We start from the raw sequence: 18,185 nt of genomic DNA on the forward strand, positions 1-18,185 counted from the left end.
CAAGTGGTAGAGCACTAGCCTTGAGCTGAAGAGCTGAGGGACAGCGCCCAGGCCCAGAGTTCAGGCCCCATGACCAGACCCCCCCACAAAAAAGGAAGAAGCGAGTCTCACAGTGGGAGAGGAGATATCTCACAGAGGGGATGAACAGGTAAGATTCAATAGGCAGAGTAAGAGGGTCAACAGAGGGGAATGACCCAAAGACAGACAAGCAGGGTCTGTTCATGAGCCAGTCTATGCTCTTGTTGCTGGAGGTTAGGTTGGGCCCATGGACTCTCAATCTAGAATGTTAAGCCAGGATCTATTTTTGGAGATGCTGTGATTTGGGGCCAAGAAATTTGGATTTTATTTTATAGGCTATGGGGTAAAACACAAGTCCAGTGGCAGCTGAGAAGCAAGAGAAACCAGAGGCGCTGGAAACAGGAACAGGTGAAGCAGTGTTCCAAGACTTTGTATAACAGGCAGAGGAAAAAAAAGGAAAACAACTCCAAGACTCTCCTCTGCCTCATTTATTTAAACACAGAGTCAAACCAAGTGAATGCCAACAGGATCCAAATAATTCTGAGTTAGGAGTTGTTCTGCGTGATGAGTTTAGGATTATGGAGACGAGTGTGCCAACCCCAAACAATTTCCCATCGCTGTTACGCGTGTTTCTGTGTCACCACATGTCTTCCCACAGATGGTATACATTTGGGGATTGCAGAGTCATTTCACTATCGTCTTGAAAAAGCCAGATTTGGGGAGGTAAATCTGTTTCCCAAAGCCAAATATAGTTCTCCACACCACTGTCCTTTCCATCCAGGCAGGTGATGGAGAAATGTGGTTTTCAGAGCTGTGGATGAAGGGACAGGGTGACCCAGCTTGGGAGGGATTTCAAAGGGTACGGGAGGGGTCAGGTGAGAGAGGCTGGCATGGGAAGGAATACTGTTATATAACTAGAGGGAACTCTGGGTGCTGGGCAGATGGAGAAAAGAGGCGAGAATCAAGGGAAGGCAATGAATGTGGATCAAATTTCTCTGGGGAGAGGAAGGGACAATGTATGGAACGTATGTGGACCCAAGAATTCAAAAAGTCCTTGTGAGTAAGAGACCCAACCCAGCCTCCCATCCTTCCCCATGTATTTCCATCATGGCTGAGAAGGGCTGATTGGATATTGGGTTGTTAGGGCCAAGGATGAAGTATCCCAAAGAGTAGCATTCTGCCAAAGAAAGCCTTCTCCATGGGAATTGGGGTCAATGGTCACTCTAGCTGGAGGGGATTCCAGAAAAGGGGCAGCCCCACAATCCTTCTTTAGGGGAGGACTCCAGTGGATGTATTTACCCGATCTCCCTCATCTACACCCCCATCCCTGATTACCCTGGTGGATGAAGAGTGAAATAAAAATTAGCATGTTTATCCCACTTTTAAATTCATTTAATGAGAACTCATTTACCCTCTCCCAATTTAAATTCGTAATAAACGCCATAACCTTTCAGAGCTGATTATCACCCTCGTCTTCCCACATCTTCCTGTTCGAGAGACTTTCCCTCCAAATGCTCTGGAGCCCTCTTGGAACCTGACAGTTTGTCAGGCCGTCAGCAACAGCTGGTGATCCCGCCTTGCTGCTCCAGCCCCCTGCTAAGTGCTCTCCCTACGCAGAAGGAGAGGTATCCAGCTCTCAGCTGTGTGGCGGTTTGGGCTCTCTTACTTTCCCTGGGAGACTTGCTGGGCCACTCATCAGTGACCCCTTCCTGAGGTCCCTGCTGACTCCAAGCCAGAACTTAGCCCTTTTTCTGCTCTCTCCCGTCCAACAGGGGGCTGCCTAACAAACTCCAAGCTGGTGTCCCAAGTGAGCAGTCGCGCGCCCAAGAACTGGAGTCACCATGGCCGCAGGAGTTGCAGCCTGGCTGCCCTTTGCCAGGGCTGCAGCCATCGGATGGATGCCCGTAGCCAACTGCCCCATGCCCTTAGCCCCGGCAGATAAGAACAAGCGGCAGGATGAGCTGATCGTGCTCAACGTGAGCGGACGACGGTTCCAGACGTGGAGGACCACGCTGGAGCGCTATCCGGACACGCTGCTGGGCAGCACGGAGAAGGAGTTCTTCTTCAACGAGGACACCAAAGAATACTTCTTTGACCGGGACCCAGAAGTGTTCCGCTGCGTACTCAACTTCTACCGCACCGGGAAGCTGCATTACCCGCGCTACGAGTGCATCTCGGCCTACGACGACGAGCTGGCCTTCTACGGCATCCTCCCCGAGATCATCGGAGACTGCTGCTACGAGGAGTACAAAGACCGCAAGCGGGAGAACGCTGAGCGCCTCATGGACGACAACGACTCTGAGAACAACCAGGAGTCCATGCCCTCGCTCAGCTTCCGCCAGACCATGTGGCGGGCCTTCGAGAACCCGCACACCAGCACCCTGGCGCTGGTCTTCTATTACGTGACCGGCTTCTTCATCGCCGTCTCGGTCATCACCAACGTGGTGGAGACGGTGCCCTGTGGCACGGTCCCGGGGAGCAAGGAGCTGCCCTGCGGAGAGCGCTACTCCGTGGCGTTCTTCTGCCTGGACACGGCCTGCGTCATGATCTTCACCGTGGAGTACCTGCTCCGGCTCTTCGCGGCGCCCAGCCGCTACCGCTTCATCCGCAGCGTCATGAGCATCATCGACGTGGTGGCCATCATGCCCTATTACATCGGCCTGGTCATGGCCAACAACGAGGATGTGTCCGGGGCCTTCGTCACGCTCCGGGTCTTCCGCGTCTTCAGGATCTTCAAGTTCTCGCGCCACTCCCAGGGCCTGCGCATCCTGGGCTACACCTTGAAGAGCTGCGCCTCGGAACTTGGCTTCCTCCTCTTCTCCCTCACCATGGCCATCATCATCTTCGCCACTGTGATGTTTTATGCCGAGAAGGGTTCCTCTGCCAGCAAGTTCACGAGCATCCCAGCTTCTTTTTGGTACACCATTGTCACCATGACCACCCTGGGGTAAGTGAGTACCGGTGCGCACTGGACAGGGTGGAGGTGGGTGGAGGAACCATGAAACACTGGATGGCGACATGAATGAGGATCACTTTGGCAAGAAGAGTTCCTCCTCCAAGAGTGACAGCATCAGGAGCAGAAAGCACTTGCATGATTTGTTTGGTGGGGGGCAGGGGGGTGGTTTGCTCTGAGTTGATTCTAGGATGGGCATATATTTTATAAAGAGTAGGAAATGAAGCCACCATTTCTTTTCCCAGCCATGCACTCTGTGTGTTTGTGTGTGTGTGTGCATGTGTGTGTGTGTGTGTGTGATGGTGACTGCATTCTTTTGTGCATCTGTCAAGGAGATAATGGTGCAGTGGGTGTGGAGGAAGAGGTCTGTGAGAAGCTTGGTGAATGGTGTAAGGAAACATCGAGATCACTCTTCCTGTAGCATATGTGTATATATGTAGGCTGTTTCCTCTTTTGCCTAACTTTTCTCCTCTGCTGCCGTAGATGCTCATGGTTCAGTGGTTCTGATTAGACTTTCTCTAAGTGACACTGGCTGAACTCAGATTTTCTTCAAATTGAGGCATCTCTTTTCTTCTTTTTTCCCCCTCAGTTAAAAAAAAAAAGCAGCAGTTTTGATTTCTCAGATTGAGTCGGTGATGGAATGACCCGACCCACCTGCATGTCTATGAGATGGTCTGAATGAATGGATTGTGTGGTCAAACAGAAGCAGCAATATCATCCGGAGAGGGACAGGTGCTGAGGAGGTCTTGGGGACTCTGCCTCCTCCAGCTCTCTGAGTTATCTTCTTCATTGAGGTCACAAAATGTATTCATGGTGACGGGCTGTGCAGCTTTCCATCAGGGGAAGGGGCTCAGAAAGGAGATTGTGGTCTTCACCCTAACAGGATTAGAGCCAATAAAAAAAGCAAGTTTATAGAGACATAGATTTCATAGGGGTTTCTGCTTTAGCCGTTGGAAGCCACTGAGGCTAATGCAAAATCCCTCCACAATTCATATGCCGACTCTATATTTGCTTAGGCCAGGAAGCATTATATTGCTGATGGAGAATTCATGAAGCTTTTTATTTGGTCTTTGACAATTCAGGTGGTGGTATCCTGGTGATTTGATTTTTCCTGGCTGAAACCCTGTGGTGATGGTGGTGTCCGTTTTTCCATAGCTCTATGTGTGTGCTTATTGGAAATGACTGAGCAGGTGAGGGGGGCCTTTCAAGCTGATTACATTTGTCATTCTACCATGGGAGGGAAAGGGAACAGCAAGAGAAAGAGCAGGAAGGGTGTCACTGTCCATTTGAGAAGACCACATTTGATCGATTTGAGCATTTCTTTTATCTCTGACTGGGTGATGGAAGCTGTCTTTCCTTTTCCTCCTACACACATGCACACACACACACATACATGCACACAAACATCTGTGCACACACGTATACTTCTTCAAATAGCTGCTCTCCCAGAGAAGATAAGAATAGCTATTTGACTTTGTTCTCAAGTGATAGGTGTGAGCTTTATCCATAGTGGGATATTTAGAAATAAAATGGGTTAAGGAGTTGACTGGACCTTTGTCCCTTTGACCCTTCTGAAGGGGACTTCATTCATGACCAGAAACCCCATCCCAGTAACCAGCACACTTCTGAGGTGGGTGACTATCCAGGTGCCTCTTAGGGCATTCAGGATAGCAGAGGGAGAGACATGGATGGGAATAAACACAGGGCAGATTGATGGGTGTCAGAGTTAAAACGAGATTGTTCCAGCGGAGATCAATGGAAACTTCATTGGCCCGCTGCCTATTACTTTTTATTATTAGTATAACAGCATATGGGTGTCTACTATGTGTCAGCAGTGTCTAAGTACTTTGCATATATTATCTCTAGGTCTTCACAGCAACCTAGTAGGTAGGAAAAGTTTTATAGCCTTAGATAGATACGGAAGGTGAGGCTAGAGAGGTTAAGTAAGTTTCCCATTGACTTAGAGCTGAGTTTGAAACACCACACTGGCTGTTCTCAGGGCCTTTCCTCCTTTCATTCCATTGCTCCCTACTCCATCAGGGCGCCTAGGTAGAAATCAGAACTTCAGCGTTATTACTTTTTTAGACATCCTCAGAATGTTACATTCTATTCTAGTCATATTACTCATCTAGAATATAACTACCCAGTGACTTCTGTATGCCAGGCACTGTACTAGGCACACAGAGACTCTGTAAATCAAGCTTTCTTCTAGGCGGTTTATTGGGCTGCCTTAGAAATTAATGGTTGCTTCAGTAGAAACATCCAGAATTTTACTGCTTCAAAGGAGACTGATCTCCTTTGGCATGCATCCTGTAGACCAAGGAATAAATGAAATATCGGGGAGGGGGAGAATAGGTTTGGCCTCACATCTCCTTTTGGCAAGGGGGTGAGGAAACAGGAAGACTGCCAAGGTGTGAAGGCAAAGAGGAAGAGGAGGATGCTTGTGTTGGGGAGAATGTGGTTCCTCTGACTTTAGGCCCTGTGGACTTCTCAGCCCACACCTGATGATGGAATTTGTTTCTTCTTTCCCATGCATGATGAAAAATGTCTGACTTCTGGGAGGAGAACCAAATGCACAAGAACGGACCTTGAGTCATATCATCCTTAAACTCAGATAAATTATGAGAAAGAAGGCTCCAACCTGGCTGCTATAGCTCAGGGCTGGTTCAGGCTGCTTTGACTGGAGTCAAAAGTTGGCACCATTTCCAGGCTCACTTACTTGACTATACATAGCAGGTGCTTGGCAAAATTCTTTTTAATGGATGGGTCAGTGAAGATAGGGCACCATCTCCATTTGCCTGACCTGATACTCTTCCCAGTCCCTTCTAGACCTACCTGTGATCTCTTGGGGGAAGAGGGGGTAGAGTCAAAGTTTGGGCCTATAGGGCCTGCATCACCACCCTAACCCTGTTGCTCTGTCCCAGCCCTGGTCCTTCTTTACTGGCATCTTCTTACCCCTTCTGGAGACCCTCACTGGCTCCGCTCTGGAAAACCTCTCCTCTTTCCAGCCTGGTTCTGTCCTAACCACCACAAGCCGATCTTTTCCTTATTCTACACCAACATCTGAGTCCCAAATGTCCGTGGAATACCAAGAACCAACACCCACCCATAGTCCGATTGCTTCCTAACAGACACCTCCTTCTTCCATCTCTGACCCTTCCTGCCTCACTCCTTATCCAAGCTCTCATTCTTCAATCTGGAGAAACCCAGTCTTCAGCTCCTTTGCAGAAGCTGACAGTCTGAGAAGAGGCCCCGTGTGAGAAAAGGCATTTGCTCCTCCTGACTCTAGTTGCCATCTCTGTCCGTTTTCCCAGTACCTCACTCATGAGTTACTAGGTGACCTCTAGGGAAGGATCTGTTGAAGCCAAATATCACCATTTATTTCATTTATCAAAATACCTTAACAACGACCACTCAAACTTCCACCAAGGCTTGAAGACAGGGTTTCTTCCAGCCTCTTATGCTTGTGGGGAAGACCCCCTAAGCTGTACCCAGGCTTCCCTTGTGCTCCCTGGACAGTTGAGTTCCCAAATGCACCATTCCGGGATTAATTTCGGTGCTCATAATTGATGCTATAAATAAAATAAATCCCCAATTATCTCAGTTAATGGAAGGAAAGGATAACATAGAACAATATTAAATAAGACCAACATAACTGGTTTGGGAATGTATTATATGATATAAACTTTTTTTGAAGCAGATTCCAGTTCTTAAATTTTCTTGGCTTTGCTTGACATCACAAAGGATCTGATGCAGACCTTGGGGTAGCTCAGTGAGGACTAAGGATAGGGGGAGTATGGGAAAGGAAAGCCTTGTGAGCAAGCATCCATGAGGGCTGCAGGCCTGCATGGGATGAGATGCTCTTGGATGCCTCAGGGACAAGGAATTGGGCTTGGGAGAGAAGCCGATCTGCTTTTGTCCTGATCAGGTGGCCTGCTGCCACTGGTTGGCTCAGTTATGTAATTGAGATCGGCAGCCTATCTGTCACCCCATGCTCAGAGATGAGAGAGCTTTTGACAGTGTCCAAAAATCACTTTAACGAAAACAGAATCGATTTTTACTTCTTCCAAGCACGAAGCAGCCTCCAGGTGATTTGCATTTCCCTTTAAAACACAGTCCTGGAAGGGGGCCTGCCTGGGGCTCCAGGAGACTGAGAGAGTCAGCTTGGGAGGTGGGGATAGGAAGATTATGGATTGGGGATCCTTGATCAGCCCTGGAGAGGAGCCTCTCTCAGATCTGTTTTTGTTAACCCTTGAAGTTCCAGAGTTTGGTGTGCACCCTCATCTACTGCTACCAGGGCCCACCAGCCCTCCTCCCATTGCTCAGTGACTCAGCCTGGACATTAGCTAATCATACCAGTTAAGTGAGGGTAGGACCCTGCACAGGGGACTGATTGCAAGATGCTCCCTAAAAACAGATTTCAAAGTCTTTTCTTTGTTAACATTTCTTAACTGACCATTCTCCGGTGCTGAAATTCCCAAGAGAAAGTGCAGGTTTGCATCCTCAGCATTTATTGAGTGCTTACTGTGTGCCAGGCATGAAACATAAACACAATGGATGTCTAGCAGTCCAGTATATGATGAATCAAATGGGACTCATTTCCCTTCCTGTGAACTTGAATACTTCTTGTTAGAGATGACCCCTCTTTTCTGCTGGGTCTTACTGACTCGAATCATTGTCCCAGCTTAACCCACATCATCTGTTCCCAGAGACTTCCCTGACCTTCCAGGAGCTGGGGGCCCTCTTCTTGCTTCCCATAAGAGTTGTGTATTCTTTCATCTTGTCTTTGCCACATTTTATTCATTCCAGCTGCTTGTATATCTTTCCTGCTGGGATGTGAGGTCATCAAGGGCAGGCCCTTTGTAAGATATGTGTCTAGCACAGAGCCCAATACATAGTGGGCCTCAGGACCTATTTGTTCAACCAAATTGTTTTGTGTCACGGTTTGTCTTGCTCCAACTTTCCCACTTGACAGTTATCTTCTGACCATGTGACAGTGCTATCCAGATGTTAGCTCTGCTGGTGAGCAGGGCGGAGGTGGGAAGGACAAGCCAAATAATATGTGATGACTCAGATTTACAAAGGGCTTTTTGCCAGAGATATTTGCATCAGACTTTTGCACTGTTTGAGGCTGCATGACCATACTCTCCTCCAGACTCCAGGATGGAGCAAAAAAAGGGAGCCATGGGTAAACTTCATACTCAATGATCTATTTCATAAATGTTTATTGAGTGTCCATTATGCACTGGGGATATAGCAGTGAGAGAATGGTCTGTGTATGGTCTTGCCATTTTTAGCAAGCAGGAATAGTAAATAGATAAACAAATAGATAATATCAGGTATCAAACAAAATATGATGTGACAGGGAATAGGGAGTTTGGGGGGGGGGGACAGGTATGGCAAGGGGGAATTTGTTTTATGTTAGGAGATCAAGAAGGGCCTCCCAAATAAGTTGATACTGAGCAGAGACCTGGAGGGAGATGAATAGCATGGAGAACAAGCATTTTAGTCAGAGGGAACAGCAAATGCAAAGGTCATCCATCAGGCAGGAAGGGCCTTTGTGCTGTTCTTGGACAAGAGAGAAGGTCCTAATGGTTGAGCTATACAAGAAAGTGAAATAAAGTACCAGGAACAAGGCCAGCAGGGTAGGTAATGGGAAAACAGTTTATGCAGGTGCTTCATGACCATGATATGGACTTTGCCTTTTACTTTACCTGGTGTGAGAAGCCACTGGAGGGTTTTGAGCTGCTACCTTATTTTTCAAAGCATCCCGAGTAGTAGAGGAATGGGTGCAGGTTAGTGCTACATTGCTGGGGAGAAGCCATCATGAGAATCTGGAGGAAATGATGGTGGCTAGGATGGAAGGTAGGGGCAGTAGAGATTGGAGAAATCAGGAGTTCTACATATATTTTGAGGTAGAGGCTATATTTGGAAGTAGGAAGCTTTCTCAGCAAGCATCTCAGAGTAAGCATGCTGCTGGCTGTGAGCAGGAAGCAACCACACCTGTATAGAACTTTCCTCTCAACCCAGGCTATAGTTTCAGAGCACATGGCAAGATGCTGGGGCTATGCCCACAGCCTTGAGAACCATCTTGGCTCAAACAGAGGTTATGAGAGCCACTTCAACAAGGGTGGGACATCGGGCTTCAGAGGTGCACAAAAGGGAAAAGTTAGTTCATACCAATGGGTGTTTCAGGCTGGAGACGTCACATTGGATTAGTCTTCTCAACAGGAGATTCAAATCACTGAAATATTTGGAAAGGAATTTCCAGGGTAGTGGCTCCTTCCACAGCTGTCTTCTAGAATGTCTCCAAATCAATCTCCACCTCTCCGCTCGAGGTTTTGTTTGTGTTTCCCTCTTTAAACACACCACAAATACAAACATGACTCTTCCTGAGGAGCAGCAATTATTCTGCCTCAAAATAGTGTAAATAAAAAACAGCAGGCCCTCCCTCTCCCTAGCAGGGGGAAGAGCCCCTCAGTCACTGTGCAAGTGTTTTTATTTCCCTCATCCAAGAAGAAGTGGCTTTCTGGGGGCATGCAGGAATCTGGTCTAATCTCTGTCAGAGCTGGTAGTCAGGAAGGGCACAGTACCCCTCGTGGCTCTGGCCTTGGTAAGGCAGAGTAACTCTCCTGCCTTGTCCTTGGGCAGGTGACCCTGCACGTAGCCAACCATTACCAGAAAGCTATCACTCTCCTGAAGACTCATCTTACATGAACATATACATGTCCATCTCCAGGTAATGTCCAAGTCTTGGCATTTCTTTTCTGGAAAGTAGAGACTTTCCCCTAGCAATCCATTTTGGAAGATATGCAGAGTACTAACTTCAGACAAACTTCTAAGGAGGACTTCATTGGGGCAAGAAGGAAGGGGGTATCACTTACTTTTAGGCGTCTCAAGTTTATGCCAAAAGGCACAACTTTCCTGGCTCCAACTCCAGGAACTCAGCCCCCTGCTCATCCAGCCAGCTTTTCTCAAGCTAGACATTGGCTTCTCTCTCCCCTCAGCCTAGATCCATGCAGAATGGATGGGTGTGTGGGAAGATAGCACTGAGAAGGCAAAAAAGATCAGCCTTTGCTGACCATGACTGGATAGGGGAAGATTACATTTAGCTTGTGTAATCATATTCTGGGTGTCAGGACTCGAATGAGTGTCATTAAACTGAATCAGAAAAAATCGTTTTAATATAAGTGCCACCTCGCACACAAGCTAGTTGATGGAGAGATGGATGAGGTTGGGTACGCCTCCTTTGTAATGCGACACTGTAAAATCCCGTCACCTTCATTATTTCCCACCAAGCCAACGCATCATAATACCCGTGAGCGGCAGAACAGCTTGAATTTAATATACAGAAAGTCCAATCAAACAATAAATGGATAGAACTATATAAAGAAACCATTTTCTGGGAGGCTGGCTCTATTCTCTGGGATTCAGCTCCCTGACACATGAAATGCGCATCAATTTTCCCCAACTAATGCAGCTGCCGAATCACCACATGTGATATTTGTTTGCCTCAGAAGTGGCAAAGGGGAACTCTTTCCCCCTCCCCCCGCTACATTATCTGGCTACCATTGCAAAATTACAAATCTCATTTTCCTTGATTTGCATGCAGGAGTTCCCAGGGCCACAGCAAGACATCTTCCGATGCCAACAAGCCTAGAAGCACAGCCCTGCCTCCATCCCAGAACTCATCACTCCCAGTGCTAATTCTGTCATCTTCCTTAAACAAAAACTCATACTGAAGCCAGGTGCTAGAGGCTCATGCTCATAATCCTAGCAACTCAGGAGATTGACATCAGAGGATCATGGTTCAAAGCCAGCCCAGGCAGGAGAGTTTATGAGAGTCTTATCTCCAATTAACCATCAAAAAGCTGTAAGTGAAAGTGTGGCTCCAGTGGTAGAGTAAGCAGCCTTGGGCAGAAAAAGCTAAGGGACAGTGCCCAGGCCCTGAGTTCAAGTACTGGCACAAAACCAAAAACACATTCTGCACCCTGTAGTGGGATGTTCAGGGGGCTGGGAATCTCTACTGTTGGCAGTTATCCTAGAGAAGACATCGTACCTTGGAGCACCATGCCACACTCTGAATGTCTGTGCCATGTGCTCACCCAGAGTCCTGCCTTTGAAGTTGTATGGCACAAGAGTTTAATTTCTTAATGGATTCTTCCTAAGAGCATAGTTCACCTCACCTGTGTCCCTAGCAGTTCTTCATAGTCTGACTGTAAACACAAAATACTAACAGATCAGCCAAACAGAGGCAAAAACAAACAACAAAAACAAAAACCCATTCACTTAAAAGTCACACAATACTGTCAAAGATGGGTGAAAATGATGTGCTATTTGTTTGTTTTGCTTTGCTTCCCCCCCTCCCCCCCCTGCTGTAAATTTCTTTCTGGTGCTGGTTTTTCCAATGACATGGATAACCGAGAGTTAACTATAATTATAGGCTTATAGCTGCTGAAAAGTATCATTAGTTTATTTTTACTTCTTTCTGGACATGCATACTTAAGCAGAAAACAACCCTAGGAGAATTAAACTAACCAAAATCAAAACAGTGGACAGCATACATCTTTATTCGATTCAACAAACATTATTGAACTCCCAATATTTACAAGAGACATTATTAGGCAGTGTTGATGATATAAAAATAAATAAGATATCGGTCCTAAGAAGTTTACAATATAGCAGGGGATTCTGAGTATGTTCACAAGAATGTTCAAGAGAGGAGGAGGAGGATATGTGGAAATAATCAGGATGTTTCTTACCGAATAAGTGCTAAATAAATATTTGCTGATGAATGAATGATTAGCTTTATGGAAAAGGTGACATTTTATCTAGGCCAATGACTGCAAGCAGGATTTTAATGCATGGAAATAGGAAATCCGAGTAAATTGCAAAAGGACAGGATGTTTGGGAAGCTTAACTAATCTTTAGCTAGTTTGCTACTGTTAGGGTATATGGAGAGGGAAATGGATTAAGGCAAGCTGGAACAAAAGAATTGCTAAAGATGAAGAGGACCTAAAATATCAAGTGAAGGAATTCATTACAAACTGCTAAAGGTGTTGCATGGCACATTGATTGGGGAGATTAATTGGACAGCTATCTTCATATTAGTAAGAATCCTTTGAACAGAAGACAGTCAACTAGAAGATGGATCCAGGTAAGAGGTAAAAAAGACCTGGCCTGGGACAGTTGCTGTGGGATAGGAAAGAAAAGAATAAAATAAAGTGGAAAGATGTCCAGGAGAAATGAAAGGGAATTCTGGCATCACAAGGTTGGCTGATGACAGATATAGAGGAGGAATGTGTTGGAGGAGGTCAGTGAGCTTGGCTTTGGACTTACATTGTTTGTAGTTAACCCCGGGTGTCCTCCAAATAGCCAGTAGACAGATGGAAGGATGGCTCTGTGGCTCAGCAGGGAAAACAGGGCTTAAGAGGCAGTTTCCAAAATCAGTTGAAGGGGGAAATGGATGAGATGGTTCAAGGGAAAAATGAAGGTAGGGCAGAGACCCTTGGGTAATGTCTCCTGCCCCTTGTGAGTTGGTTCTACCTACTAATAGCTTTGCTGATGCTTCCATTTCCTCTCACCTCCATTTATGAAAGTTCTCTTCCTTCCTTCCTTCCTTCCTTCCTTCCTTCCTTCCTTCCTTCTCTTCCTCTTCCTCTCAGTCTCCTTTCCTTCTTTTAATGGGTGCTAGTACTGAGTCTTGAACTCAGGACCTGAGTTTTTTCACTTGGGGCTGGCACTTTACCACTTGAACCACAGCTCCACTTTCATTTTTTGGTGGTGCATTGGCAATAACCACCAAAGGACTTTTTTTTGGCCTGGGCTTGCTTCAAACAAAGATCCTCAGATCTCAGTCTTCTGAGTAGCTAGGATTACGAGCATAAGCCACTGACACCAGGCTGGAAGTTGCCTTTCACATGGTGTTTCTGCTGGGAAGATTGTTTTTGTGAATAAAACAAGGTTTTGTTTTTAGTCTCTTGATAATTAAACAGCATCCACTCAAGAAAACAGAGTTTTCTTGTGGGTTTTGTAGAAAAATCAATAATAAAAGGACCCTTAGATCTGTAAGTAGATAGGAGATAGGGTATAACCAGTCATAGATCAAGTACTGTGATACTGATTCTTTGTGGCCCAGATTCTGTGGGTGGCTCTGTCTCTGTCTTTGCAGTACCTGATTCTCGGGCAGAACTTCCAGGGACTTAAGACACTGCTGATCCTACTTGCTCCCTTCTCCTATGAGACAAAGGCCATTTGCATTCCCTGTTATTGCTGGTGCATCGTCTAACCTACTCTCTCCAGGGTACTCCTGTCTTAGCCCTTGGCAAAGAGCTAGGGAAAGTAGTAGCTCAGTAATTCAGCAAACATGCATCGCGGGGAACAACACACAGTCCTAGGTGACATGAAGAGCTGCAGAGAAAGAACAGAGATGTGGACCAGGGCTTAGCTCTGGTAGGTTGGTATTAGTTTCCCATTCTGCATATAAGAATCTGAGACCTTGTGCTCAAGCTCCCGCACTGTGGTAGCATTGCTAGATTGGTGCTGTTAGAGTTTACTGGAACTTAAGTCCAGTAACAGAGATGACTGGGTTCATAAGGGAAGAGGCATGTGTGAGGGTAGGAGAATAAGAAGAGAAGGTGGAGGTAGTTATGATTAGGAAAGGCTCCATGGAAGAGGTAGCATTTCAACTGACCCTTGAAAGACATGGTGAAAAATTGAAGTGCATTTCACTCATTCTATCATTTACTCAACAAGTATTGGAGGACTGCTGTACACTACACATCGTGCTGGGGTCTAAGGACGAATCTGTGGCCAGAATGAATTCTTTGGAGCTACATACAATAAGTACTTGTATAAAAGGGGACTGCATATTTGAAGAAAAAGCTATGAAAAAAGGATTGAAGCCAACAAGGAGGAAGCGAGTGGAGGCCCTTAGCCTGATGATGCCTGGGGAAGGAGCTATCATATAGCACCAAGGAACAAAGGGACCACAGCCGCTCTAGCTCTCCCAAGGGAGAACACCCTCTTCAGTTGGTTAGGAGTCAGCCAGTGGCTGTCTCTGGGACAGAGGTGATAACTTAATAACTGTTTAAGTCCCTTTAGGCTTGTCATCTATCTGTGGATAAGCAGGCTCTGCCATTTCTGATGAAGACTGAATGAGTAGAAGCAGGTTCACCCTGACCCTGAGAAATTTCTCATTATCCTAACCAATAACAATAGTTGCTAAGGTTTATAAGCCTCAACAAATAGACCAGGTAGACACTTAGTATTGAAAGTGTATAAGGATTTACTCCCCCCAGTAACTATATGAGGGTACTATTGCCATGATTTTAGCTCAGAAAAGGAAGCCTGCTCAACACTGACCCTTGATCCATGGAGAGGCTGACATTCCCACTGGCACAGATCTGAGCAGTGTCCATTTTTGTCCTGTCACTCACCACCCAATTTCTATACAAGGGAATTTGGGAGGCTGGCTGACAATCTCAGTTGTGGGCAGAAGATGCAATCACTCTTGCCCCCTAATGTGGCTGATTATGAAGAGAAAAGGTAGATCACAAATGTGATGAAGCAAAAGTCCGAATCTGGGAGTCAGGACTAATGGATTCATAATGTGGGAACAGAGGCTTGTCTGGACCCATAGAGACCAGGATGCAGGAGATGGGCAAGAGAGGGGCTCACCAATGGGCAAAGAACACACTGGTGAGAAGGAAGGAGGTGGGAACTTTAATGCAGTATGAGTTAGTAGAGTTTGTGTCCCTACCCCCAAAAAATGTATAGGAGAAAGGAAATGCATACTATGTAAATACCTTTTAAAATAACTTTTTCAAATTTTGAGTGTCTAATTGCAGATAGGGAGTTAGAGGTATTCCTACCACACTCCCATCCATGTGGTCCTTGGAAATCATTTTGCCTTTTAGCCACCTCCTCCCTCAACCAGCCCATAAAAGAGACCAAAGCTCAGCCAGCAGAGAACTGGCAGGCCAGTCCTTATGGCTTGAGAGTTACAGAGGAGCAGCCCTGGTTGTGAGGGGGACGGGGGGAATGGTAGGTTGTGTTCTCTCTTATGGGATTCTGACCAACTTCTGTCCTTCACACCACTTAGCAACAGGCCCTTTGCAATGAGCTGTGACCACTTTTGTTTCTGGAAAACAGTGGGAGAGCCTTGGGGTGGGGGGGAATGCCACCCATGGTAGGTGGAGGGGGTCACAGCCCTACCATGCACCCTGCTTAAATCCCAGTAGCCAAGAGCGATCCCTCTTCCCCAAGCCCCTCCACTGGCTTTTCTAAAGCTGTGACTGTAAGAGACACTCCACTGTATGTGCCACTTCTGGTCAGAAGGGCACACACCAAGTGTGACCCTGGAGGGTTTCTCTTTCCCTTTTCCTCATCCCATTTCTCTTTTGCCATCAGAGGCTACTAGGGGTTCTTCCATGATGTCCCTGTCTTCCTACACCAGCAGAAACATGTCTGATGAGAGCAAAGGGTGTTGTGTTGATTAATGAAACATTATTTGCAGCCAGGCTGGCATGCTTAGTTTGGACAGGGCTTAGAGGGAGATTAGGAAGTTCCATGCCCACTCCCCTCCTCCCCACCACAACACTGTGTTAGACTTTGCGAATATTTCCATGTAAGGTCAGCTTTGCAACTGAGGAGCAGAGCAGTGAGTCCACACTCAGAGTTCAGTGCTTTATGCCAAGCTGGCTCCTGTAGACTGGCCACTCCTGCAGCTGTAGTGAGGTTTTGTGTGAAACTGGAGAGGCTGTAGGATAGACCAGGATGAGGGTATGGGGCCAGCTTTGGTAGACTGTGTGACCTTGAGGGGGGTGAGTTTCCACCTTCCAGCCAGATACATATGAGTGTAGAGTTGAGACTCAGTTGAAAGAGACATGGATGCAGGAGGCAGGCAATGCGAAGTCTTTCCCTCATCAAGGAAAGCAGGTCATCAGCCTAGTAGCCTGGATAAGCCACAGCCTAGAGGACTAGCCCGTAAATGAGTAGGACACTGGCAACCTTCCCATTTCCATTTCTTCTGCAAAGTGGCAGAAGAGTCCTTGACCAGAGTGTCCATCAGAAATGTGGGTATGCAGAAACACCTAGAGTTTCTGGAGTATTTAGAGATCTCCAGAAGCCTCCAGGTATTCAATGGCACATCACCAGGATACAATCAAGGGCTATGACTCAGGGCATAAGGTGTTGCTTGGAGAAAGCAAGGAAATGTGATTCCAGCTACCTGGGCGTTTCTGTTAGCCTGGTGAGGAAAAAGTATCAGACTTTAACCCTGGGACCAAGAGGCTCCTAAAAGATGAGATCGGACAGACACTTAAGCCCCACAAGCTTCCCTATTGGATGCAGTCCATTGTACTGTTAAAAAGAATCAGCAGTGATCACAGACCCCTGCCCCCCCCTCCCCGCCTCTTACCTGTCTTTTTGTTCCAGTCTTAGGGCTTAAACTCAGGGCTTGGGTGTTGTCCCTGAACTTCATTTTGCTCAAAGCTAGCACTCTGATATTTGAGCCACAGCTCAACTTCTGGCTCTTTTGGTGGTCAATTAGAAATAAGAGTCTCACAGACTTTCCTACCTGGGCTGGCGTCGAACCATGATCCTCAGATCTTAGCTTCCTGAGTAGCCACCGGTGCCTGACTCTGGACTTTCTCTTTGTATAGAATTGAAATCTACTTCTTCTACACTCCCTGACAAGGGCTTTCAGGACCCCAACTGCTCTCTTAAGAAAGAGTCCTGGAAGGCAGGGATAAGTATGACCAGGATTTGGGACCAGGAGCACCTGAGGATATCTGTCCTGTCTCAGATTTACAGCAACTGGGTCTATAGGTGAGCAGACGTCTTCCAGGTGAGCTGTCTTTCCATGTTCTCACCAGGCCCTTTGAGATAATCAGACACTGACTTGTGCAACACAAAGAGTTAGGTACTGGGGTGAGGGGAGAGTCTTCCTTCCAACGTCCCCAACCAACCCACTTCTGTGGGCATGTCCACCTCCTACATGCCTCACCATTACCCCAACTTATTTTTCTTCCACTATTGTCCTGATGGTCTGCAAATGGCCCTTCCCTTCTCTGCCTGCATTATTTTATTACATGAGTTCCCCACAGGAGTGCAGGGAATCTATAGGTTGCTATTAGCATCCATGTGGGCAGCATGGCTTTCATTACCTTGAGTTATTTGAATGAAACCAAGCATTAAATGATCAGAGAGTACTGGGGAGAGGGAGAGCGTGTGGGCTCCCTCTGGGCTGTGAGCATCTCACTGGCTTTCTTCCCGATGAACGGAGGAGATGAGAACTAAAGACCAGGTGGCAGGGTGGGTGACAGGGAAAAAAGGGAGCTGTGGTAAAAAAAATAAAACAATCAGGTTAGTGACTCCTGGGGGGCTGGCTTCTCTCCATGCTGACCTCTGTTCAAAAGCTCCATCCTGCACAGGAAGCCCTTGCTCCTCAACATTAGAGGCTCTGATCCTGAACCCCAGCTCCCTGAAGAGTGTCTGGCCTATGGAAGGGGCTAAGAGTCAGAGGACATGTCTTGTCCTGGCCACTCCCTCCCTCCGTCATCATGGTAAGAATGAGAAGCACCCACAAGTGTGACCAAACACATTGAAAGGTAAAACTTCACACAGCAGGATGGGGCAGTGTGGCAAGTTCAAGGTGGTGCATTTTGTGGCACAAAGTAAGGGAAGACCTGCTCAGATTTGAACAGTTCTCATCTAGATAAGTGCATGCATGTGTGCACCTGCACCTGTGAAAATCTGCTGGCCCGAAGGTGGTGGATGGGGTAGAAGCTGAGAGGTGACCCTTCTTCTCACACTGGAGGCATCGTCCTAATTCTGGTCTGAGCCTTCTTTTTCTTAGCTAAACCTTCACTCACCCCTGCTGTTTTCTCTGCCAGTGACTCTACCAAGAAAACACAAACAGAATTGCCAAAGACCTCTCCTAACTGGAGAGAACCATCACACTCCTTGGACTTACCATCTTGTTAACAAAAAAAAATTAGTAATGGGGTTAGGGGGAGCAGCAGGACCTCCAGCTTGAGGTACCAGTTTTAGTCTTCTGCTGCCCATTTTCTTTATTCATGTAACAAACATTCTTGTCACGCTAACCATGTGTTCATCCCCTATAGAATGATGAACAGGCAGCCAAGTAGGTTGCCATCTATAGAAAATGACACAGGTGTATTAGGCTTCTTGGGAGGGAAAGGAAGTTGGA

At 46.8% G+C, this 18,185-nt stretch overlaps 1 protein-coding gene across 3 annotated transcripts in view; it reads left to right on the top strand.

Annotated features, from left to right (window-relative positions):
- Nucleotides 1-1,859: 1,859 nt before the first annotated feature.
- Nucleotides 1,860-18,185, top strand: part of Kcnd3 (potassium voltage-gated channel subfamily D member 3) — a 221,412-nt gene continuing 205,086 nt past the window's right edge. For all 3 annotated transcript variants that reach the window (XM_042681453.1, XM_042681438.1, XM_042681446.1), the window contains exon 1: nucleotides 1,860-2,965. In XM_042681453.1, the coding sequence (XP_042537387.1) occupies nucleotides 1,860-2,965 (1,106 nt within the window). The remainder of the gene's footprint in view (nucleotides 2,966-18,185) is intronic.

The sequence above is a fragment of the Dipodomys spectabilis genome, unplaced genomic scaffold (genome assembly GCF_019054845.1).
Source record: "Dipodomys spectabilis isolate Male_0828 unplaced genomic scaffold, ASM1905484v1 ptg000002l, whole genome shotgun sequence".
Lineage (NCBI taxonomy): Eukaryota > Metazoa > Chordata > Mammalia > Rodentia > Heteromyidae > Dipodomys > Dipodomys spectabilis.